The following is a 9,090-nucleotide window of genomic DNA, read 5'->3' on the forward strand; positions in this document are numbered from 1 at the left end:
CTCACATCTATTATCTTAGATAGAAAAGTTCAATTTACAGCTAACTGCTGGAAATCATTTCGAAAGTGATTGAGGAACCCAGATGAATCTTAGTATGACATTTTGCCCTTCGATTAAGGGACAGGCCCAGATGTGACCCACTAAATTATTGATGAAGTAAAGCTTATTCCGGAATAAGATATCAATTAGCAGCCTAAAGTCAGCAAGAAGGGGATACATTGATCCTTCGCAGAGCATTTTTCAAATAGATAAAGCTGCCTATGAGTGGGACCTACCGTCTGATTTGAAACAATACATTCATTTTTTACAAATCAATGCTCCGTAAGAATGGGAACGACGCTCCCAGAATATTTCCCATGGAGGAGGTCCACGTAACAGGGAGTTATCCTACGAGGGGTAACCTATCTCCATCTGGGATCAGCAGATTAAACGGGTTGCGAACTAAGGACATAACTTCCGTCAAGGTACTATGGCGGAATAAGAATCGTGAAGACATAAACTGGGAGGTTGAAAAGGATATGAAACACAAGTGTCCATACCTATTCCCGATGTCTACGGATAGCCCCAGTCTTAGAACTCGTAGATTAATTTTTTGGACGAAAATGTATGGCATTCCAGTAGAAAGGCATCTCCCTATGATCCGTATAAAGTCTTAAGGAAAGTTTTATTCAACATTCGGGGACAAATGTTCTAAAGGGGAGAAGGATGTTACACCCCGCACTCTTGAGCTCGGAATGTCTTCTTGAGTTCCTTAGACACTATCATGTGAGCCGGATAAGCTACGACACTATCAAACAACTCTAAGGAAAGAAGATTGTGATACCTCGAGAGAAGGGAGGTTGGAGATAGAGTCATAAGAATCCGGAAAGAGTTGGAGGCTAAGAAATGAGTCGTAGGACTCGATTTACCTATGTAAGACACTAAGTTAAGAGTCTTATACACTTAAGTTGCTTAAGGATATACCAAGCTTACGTAGTTCGGATTACATGAGCTCTTAAAGTAAGACGAGATTACAAACCCGCGAGGAAGGGAAAAAGACGACGCGTAGAAGCCAATGGAGAAGCGACACGTGGCAGCACCTCAAGCAAGCAGGTGATGCACCTACTTAGGGTCAAGTAGGTGATGCAGGTGCTTGGGGGAGGTGGACCCCGCTGCCACGTGTCAGCCCCTAATTGGCAGCATGACACGGTGGCCAATCATGGCTTGACACGTGTCATCCTTAGGGGCTGACACGTGTCACCCCTTGGGACCACCCATATAAGTGATATGTATCTCAAACTTCAGCTTGTTCATCAAAATTTCCAGCAGCAACGTGAACAAAAAAAAACCTAAAGCTAAGGAGAGAAAATTGCGACGGCTTTGGGAGCAAAATAGGTAAGTCCCGTTTTCGTTCTGTAAATTAATTAATTAGCGTATAATACAATGATATGGAAGTATTAGTAGTATAAAATTAGGATTTTGTGCAGCAAAAATCAGACAGCAAGCTGCCACAACGATTCAGCACGTAAATAAAATTCCGAGGCGCGATTTTGGCAAGTTTTAGTCAATTTCGGGAAAGGTAAGTTCTTCCCCTCTAATTTGAATTTTATGAGGTTATATTAGGGTGTATTACACACCTTAGTATCTTCTGGAAGTTGGGGAAAAGGTTTGAAAAGTTCAACGTTCGGAATAAACGAATTTGGAATCGCTATAGTTAAGTTGTTGTCGAAATAAGGTGTTGTACGCGTAGGGGCTGATGCTGGTTGTGTTGTGGCGTGTTGCAGGGTATAAAAGTTATCTAAATTAGGTGTGGGAGCTGCTGTTTTCAGCCACATGACCCTCCGCTTTGCAATTAAAGAATTCGTGAAAGAAAGATTAAAGACTCTAGTTTTGGTATCTTAGTTTCGAGTTAATTGTCGGGGGTTTATATTGTGTAATTTTAGTCATAATATGTATATGTATGGGTTGGTGGTTGCATTGTTGGTTGGCAGCAGGTGCTAAGGACATGTTTGGGAATTCGGATAGGGCACATTATAGGGGATGTGCTGCCTAATTTTCGGTAACATCCTAACTAGTTAAGGAACTAGCCGAGAAGGCGAGCGAAGGGATGAATGTTATGAATACTCGTGGGTAGTCTAAGTTGCTGAAAAGTCCAAGGTTGTTAATACTTACATTACTTCCATGTTAAATAGGTTTTGAGGACAATGATGTGGACGTGATTACGAGAAATCCATACAAGGTATGTGAAGCTTTCCTTTGGCGTGATTTTGGAATAGATATGTAGAACTATTCTTCTTTTCTTTTGGCATGTCTTAGATATAAGTTATGAATGATATGTATACGATATTTGGGATTCAATCCATTCGTAAAGACCTGAGTATGTCGAGACTCTTGTTTACTTCTTGGTATTAGAACTTCTGCAATAGCTGAGTCATTGACTTTTTGTCTTCTATGTGATGAAAACTAGTACATGTAAAGCCTATTTCTTCTTTCCTTTGGAATGGCTTAAATTTAAGTGAAATGGTATATGATATAGGTTTAGAGGTAATTCCATTTATGAGCTCTAATTGTAACTCGTGACTTGTAGTCACTCCTGAACATTAAGAGTCTGAAAGTAGTCAAACTACTATTCTCGATCCTGCTATATAATGAATAGAAAGTAGAGGTACCAGCTCCTCTTTTTAGAGGTTCTGAAAAGATAAATGCCGTTGATTGCATGAGTTGAGTCTTTGACTAGATAAATTGTTTTTCTGATTGCATAGACTATATTTCTGATTGCATGAATTATGTGGCATTATTTTGATGCATGTTTGTGATCCCTGAAACCCCAACTGATATAAGCCCTAATGACATCTAAAGAGATACCTCGGATAATTACTCCCCCAGTCTTCAGGTGACGGTACACTTGACTGTTTCATCGAGTCTTAGATAATGACTTAGTTGCATATGGTTTCTCACTACTCTACTCGTGCATACTGTAACCCATCCTTCCTCGAGTCCCATGATAGGCCGGGATATGTTATCGTGCACAGTGTTACTGCTTCTTTCACCGCGTCCCGGGCTGGATGTGTATAGTTCCACGCACGAGGAGACGATGCCGAATGTGAGGTGTGATATATGTTAAATGTTATGACGATACGATTATTCACCGAGTCCCGGGCCGGCAGTAATATGATAGTATATGTGGTGAAATAAGGAAGGAACAACGAGTCCCTCCTTAGAGGGCCGGGTACATATGTATATTATGATGGTACGCTATAGACGTACACCACTCCATTCACCGAGTCCCTCACTAAAGGGCCAGATACTTTATGTAGGCATGCATATAAGATTAAAGCAATACATTGTGACCCTGAGCCCCGTAGTGAACCAGGTATAATACGATGATATACATGATAAGATGATGCCGTATACAATGGTATGATACCGTATACGATGATATGATGAAATGAAATGCATTATGACACGATGATTTGTGATTATGAAGTAATGATAATGACACTGAGTTCACTTGAGGGCCGGGCACAGTATATGATGGTGTATAGGATCACATGTCCTAAGGTGCAGGTACAGTAAATTGTTAATTGTTATACTTATCCCCTGCATCCCTATTTCAGTTATGATCTCAGTTACGATGTGTTATGCTTTACATACTCAGTACATATATCGTACTGACACCCCTTTTCTCGGGGGGGCTGCGTTTCATGCCCGCAGGTACAGATGTTTATTCTGGAGATCCATCAGCGTAGGAGTTCCTCTTAGCTATGTCGGAAGTGCTTCACTGTTCTGGAGCCTAAATTTTGATGCTGGTCACTTAATGTATATATTTGTACATTCAGGGGTACGGCGGGGGCCTTGTCCCGCCATATGTTGCTGTTACTATTCTTAGAGGTCTGTAGAAATATGTATATGTGGGTTGTTTGTGAGTTAGTTTCGATGTTGCCTATTCGATATATTGGGAATGTTTTTGTTATAGCAGCCTTGTCGGCTCGCGTGCCCTTTCATGATATGATACAAATGAAAGAGGCTACATGTACATGAAAAAGTTTTAAACTATTGGGGTTTTTGTATATAGTATCACATCACACACGGTTCAACTTAAGTGTAGTTGATAAATACACATGAGAGGGTCCAGGTCGGAACTCAGTTGGGGCCTACGGGGTTGGGTCGTGACAGTTAGAGATCCCTTATGATAGTAAAACACATCTAATACTCTTAAAATACTTAGAAATTGATCCTAACTCATATATACAACTAAAAGTCGATGATTTCGATCCTATATGCCTAAAAAGAATGGTTCGAATCCTGGCATAGAAATTTTTGAGATGTTACAATATCTCCCCCTTAGGAACATTCGTCCTCGAATGATAATGACTAACATAAAAAGGAAATTGCATGAGGACTAGCAACACAACATATATACGATGACACTTGAAATGCATCAAAAATGAAATCTCTATACTTTAGCATAAATCATAACTTTAAAATTCAACTTCATGAAAATGAATGCACATGAGGACTTAGGAAAACTGAAAAATAGGACCCTTAAACACTTGAGCATGGATAACTTAGTGCCTTAGGCTTTAGTAGAGTGAAAAATATGAGGGTAACATTTCATTATATCCGTTTTCACTTCCCATGTAGCGCTTTCAACTTGTTGATTTCTCCAAATGACTTCGACGGATGGAACTTCCCTTTTCCTCAATCTCTTGACATGCCGGTCTAGCATTTTTAATCGAAACCTTTTCATAGGTTAAATCATCATCAACATTCACTATCTACAAAGGCACAATAGAACTTGGATTTTCCAAGCATTTTCTAAACATAGACACATGGAATACCGAATGAATCAGGGCAAACTCCAATGACAAATCAAATTCATAGGCCACCTTACCAAAAAGCCTTAGGATCCTATACCTCTATAGGAAAATCTATCCCGGGAGTATTACCCCTTACTTCCATATTCCATAAACCTTGAGACCTAATAACGAAACACCCAATACATCGTATTCACCCACATGCCATCAATACCACATTCAAGTCTAGTTCTATAACTATTCTAATACACTCATTTGAAACCCTTAACGAGAGGTCATCAATAGCCTACTACCATCACCCGTATACCTACAACCACGTATTCAAGCCTACCATTTTAACCACTTTATGACTCCCTTGAATTCCTAATCATTTAAGAATTTTCATGCCTACCTTAACATCTCTATATCCATATTTTCATTAACTCCTACCAAGAGGACACTAATATACTCTTACCTATCTATTGCACACAACAAGATCCCGTCTATCTCTTACTGTACGTCCATAACATTAATTGGAATAAGCATATTTCAATCATCATAATACGGAACACCTACTCCTTCTTTATCTATCATGACTCTTCTAATATCATCAACCTTAGAACACATAACTGACCTTGATAACTAGGTACTCTATCTCCCCCTTTAGACCCAATTTGCACCACCATAGTCGGAACCACTCAACCTCACACCCAATATAGCCAATCGATGAACATCCCTTACAACTCCCTCTTCCTTTCACCAACATGAGCCACACTCCCCATAAACACCCTACTAAGTGCACCGGCCACACATTAGCCTCACCCGGATGAGAATACACACTCATGTCATAAAACTTATTAGCTATGAGAGTCGACTCAAGAAAAGGACTTTCAGAGTTGACATCTCTAACCCTCACAATATGATAATTGCAATCATTAGAAATCAATTTTTGGGCCTTAAGAAAGGAAATGGAATTTCCCTTTACTACCGAATCATGACCCTTCCATTCAAGAATAACATCAAAATCTACCATGTCAAGCTCATTGATATCACAAGGAACAACTTTTTGCAAGATAAATACGGGACAACCCTTATAGATTTTTTTTCTTGCAATAATCGACTCACCAATGGGGGTAGACACAAACTAGTGTTCTAATAATATCTTGGGATATAAATCAAACCTATTAGCAAGAAATGCAGCAACAACAACAAATTGGCATCGGGTCTAACAATGAATACGCTAAAAAATCAAAAACCTTTAACTTACCAATCCCAACATCGGGAGAATACTCTAACTCCTGATGAATCTAAAAGGCATATGATCTTTCTTGGTACCGACCACCATCCGATGTAGTAGCACTTTGATCAGGATGACCTATAGTCTGGGCCAGACCCTGAGGTCTAGTACCACTCCTACACTCCCTTACATAATTACCCGGCTTTCCACACCTATAGCAAGCATCCAACTCCACTAAGCACTCTCCTCTATAGTTTTTACCATACTTGAAACACTTGGAAATAGTAGATATTCTAAAACTACCACCAGGATAGGATTGAGAAGCTCTACTTTTACCTCGAGCATTCTTGGACTACCTCCTTTTTCTAGATGCCACTGGACAGTCCTTCTCCTTATGTCCACTTTTTCCATAACTATAACAACTACCTGGGTCGTACAGGCACTCCTCTAGATTGTGTTTACCACACTTACCACATGAGAGGAAGGAATTTTCCTTGCCATCACCTTTCCTAGAACAACGACTAGATGTCTCTCTATTTGAGATCTTCTGATGGTTAAAGTCATTATCTCCAATATTACTCCCCCTTTTCACACATTTCCTTTTCTTAACATTCGTGTTCACTGGAGTTACTTTGTGTTTATTCAATTGAGTGGTCACAGCTCCAACCAACCACATGAGGTAATAATGAATCTTCGAATTAGAGATATCGACATTTGATGATGGGTTATCAGGAATGGAACGGCTATTATCTCGACCCATCTTCTGATTGCTTTTTTCTTGATGAGATATATTCTGAAACATCTAGGGCACGAGTCATAAACAATTCTTATAGGGTTCAACTCTATCGCATGATGAGATCATAAAATAAGTAATGCTTTTCCTAAAACGTCTCACAGCCTCCTATTCATATATGTGGTGCGCTTCACACCAATGAACAAGACTCTACTCGATGTGGTATGTTGGACTCCAATGACCATTTCGAATTCTCGAGCTCTAATACCAAGTTTTTCATGACCTAGGGCATAAACGTGACACAGCGAATGAGATACCCAGAGGTACCTCACCCAAGACTCTTTGCATTTATTAAGCATTTCATTGGTAATGATAAAAAATCAAGCAAAAAACAAAAGGGATGTAGGGACTAAGGGGCTTCATATTTAATAAGAGTCAAAGACAACATAACATCTTTTTCTATGTCCAACCATACTTCTACATTAAAGACTTAGTGGGGACTAAGACATATTACTAGCTCACCCTCAAAATAAGTGTCAAGAAATGCCTTAATAAAAGTCTTAATGTTCTACATAACGTAAGCTTAGAATAAAAAAGATGTTGTTTTCGAACCATGGGAACTCACCACAAGCAATCTTCAAACTAATTCGAGCTAGTCACGTGGAGGAGGCCGATGAGCGACGTCGGTTCCTACATGGTGATATCATGTAGGCAAAAGTATGAGTTAGTACTTTGAATGTACTAAGTATGTGAGTATGCTATGAAATGAAGAACATATGGGAGACATGGGTAAGAAATATGCATAAGTGAATGCATGGATTAGATATCATCATATGAAATACTAAAATATTCATTTTGTGGGAAAGTGACCATAACCGACATTTAAGACCATGCAAGTTATTACATGGAATCCAACATAATCCCCTACGCTGGCACAGGGAGACTACTTGTCGGGTAGAACTCCCTCAACTTTAACATTCTTTAACTTTAACTTAATTAGCTAATTATGGATCTACTAGCCTAAATAGCCTACAAGGGCTCCTATGGTGGCACATAGTTAGTGCAACACGAAACTTTACTTAAGAACCCCTTAGGTTAGGTCCCCATCTACATGCTACATTCGGTGGTAGGTCAAATTCCATGAAATAACGTTTATATATCATAATATGATAAGCATTTTTATAACTTTAGACATCAAATCATCATTGGTGGAATAACTCATTAAAATTTTTGATTTATAATATTATCATGACTACCATGCCCTATTACCGTTCTACTAATGAACCTTGATTTATAAGAAAATTAGGTCTACAATCAGTGATGGCATTCCGGGTACCATGCTAATTGGACCTTCTATTTTGGAAAAATATTCAAAAGCATTGACGGCCTATAGGGAGGTCAAACATGTCATATCATAACTTTAAACATTTCATTTGATCCAATGTAAGAATTTTCCTTTCACATTGAAACCTTACTTTGGCTAAGAATCCCTTTCATTAATAAATTATTTCATAAAGACTCCCCTTCATAAGCATTTACTTCATAATATTCATTGGAGTCAAACTTCATTTCAACTTTACTTTATCATAGGAAACTAGGTGGGTTCATTTCAAAAAGACTTTCAAACACATTTAAAGGATACTTGTATGCATGAGAGTGATATGAATGCATCCAATCAAACATCTTAAAAACAACCCACCATATGCATTTTAAAACTACCTTTCAAACCTTCATATAAGAACATCGATAATCCATCCATTTTATGTAAATAAGAATCAACACAAGTCAATATAAGTAAATAAACTTCAAATATTCAAGAATCTATTCGTTTGGAATCGTAGTATGAAAATCCTTAAAAACACATCACTTGAAATTAAGTGTCAATATACATATAAATTAATAGGAGTAAATAAACTTTTAATATAACCATAATCTATGCATGTGGAACTATCATGTGAAATCCATAAGATTTCATCATTTAAAATTGATATACTAAGTTGAGAAAACATTTGGGCTCCATGGGTGGAAGAACCCATGAATGAAAACCCACATACCTTAGATTGAAGCTTTTAAGAGAGTTTGATTCTCGGTCTTCTATGAGGAGCCTTGAGTCCTTTGAGTTTTGATAGATAAATTAGAGGGGATGATATGAGAGAGAGGAGGATGAAATTTAGGATTTTTTGGAGGTGAAAGACTGCAAAATTTGATCCCAAAACATTCCAAGTTCGTATATATAGATATTAAGTAATTTTCCCAAAATATCCCTACAAAATCTGGAAAACTGGACAAGTCCGCGATAGCTCTGTGATACAGACATGTCTCGCACCTTTCTGAATGACAAAAAA

At 38.4% G+C, this 9,090-nt stretch overlaps 1 protein-coding gene across 1 annotated transcript; it reads right to left on the reverse strand.

Annotated features, from left to right (window-relative positions):
• Positions 1–6,082: 6,082 nt before the first annotated feature.
• On the reverse strand, positions 6,083–6,772 carry LOC129884275 (uncharacterized). Its single transcript, XM_055958598.1, has 2 exons — positions 6,369–6,772; positions 6,083–6,260 (listed from the first exon to the last, which is right to left on the reverse strand). The coding sequence occupies exons 1-2, from the start codon at positions 6,770–6,772 to the stop codon at positions 6,083–6,085; spliced, it is 582 nt and encodes a 193-aa protein (XP_055814573.1).
• Positions 6,773–9,090: the final 2,318 nt, after the last annotated feature.

Source organism: Solanum dulcamara, chromosome 4, assembly GCF_947179165.1.
Source record: "Solanum dulcamara chromosome 4, daSolDulc1.2, whole genome shotgun sequence".
NCBI lineage: Eukaryota > Viridiplantae > Streptophyta > Magnoliopsida > Solanales > Solanaceae > Solanum > Solanum dulcamara.